Source organism: Penaeus monodon, chromosome 32 (assembly GCF_015228065.2).
Source record: "Penaeus monodon isolate SGIC_2016 chromosome 32, NSTDA_Pmon_1, whole genome shotgun sequence".
NCBI lineage: Eukaryota > Metazoa > Arthropoda > Malacostraca > Decapoda > Penaeidae > Penaeus > Penaeus monodon.
Window position 1 is genome coordinate 33,911,635 of NC_051417.1, and position 586 is coordinate 33,912,220.

Sequence of the window (586 nt, forward strand, 5' to 3'; positions counted from 1 at the left end):
ATGTGTATGTGTGCTTAATTTTGACTGAAGGCTTACATAGCACATGAGTATGCGCGAAGATATACTGTATGCAAATCTGTTTAGATATGTATAAAAGTGCCAACGTTCAGCTATTAATGGAATCCTATCTACTACCTATAAGTTTCATAACTCCTGTAAGTTTTCTCACTGAGCCCCGTTTTCTTTTATCCTCAGGTGTTGTCTCTCCTGCTCGCCGTGGCCATGGCCTTGACTCTCCTCTCAGGGCCAGCCACAGCCATGCCCGAGCCCTACCCACTGGCTGACCCTTCGCCGGCAGCCGGTCCCTACGCCACGGCTGACCCCCATTATCCCTATGGGTATGGTGGCTACGGGTATGACCACTACGGGTATGGCCATCACAGCTACTACGGGGGGTACGGACACCGCCACTACTACTTCTAAGACTTCAAAGAAAAGGAACGGCTGGAACAGATCCATTGGTTATGCGAGGCTGAGGTGGCTACAGTCCCTTCCCTGAGACTGTGTAACTTTAGAGCTTTTTGTAGCGGTTGTGTTGCTTTTGACAATGAGAACAATAAATCTATCAATTATCAACAAATCATTG

At 47.8% G+C, this 586-nt stretch overlaps 1 protein-coding gene across 1 annotated transcript in view; it reads left to right on the plus strand.

The window, feature by feature from the left end:
- LOC119593330 (prismalin-14-like) overlaps nucleotides 1-580 on the plus strand; it is a 798-nt gene extending 218 nt beyond the window's left edge. Inside the window, exon 2 of the mRNA XM_037942259.1 lies at nucleotides 196-580. Coding sequence (XP_037798187.1) covers nucleotides 196-423 — 228 coding nt within the window. The 3' untranslated portion in view covers nucleotides 424-580. The remainder of the gene's footprint in view (nucleotides 1-195) is intronic.
- The last annotated feature ends 6 nt before the right edge of the window (nucleotides 581-586 follow it).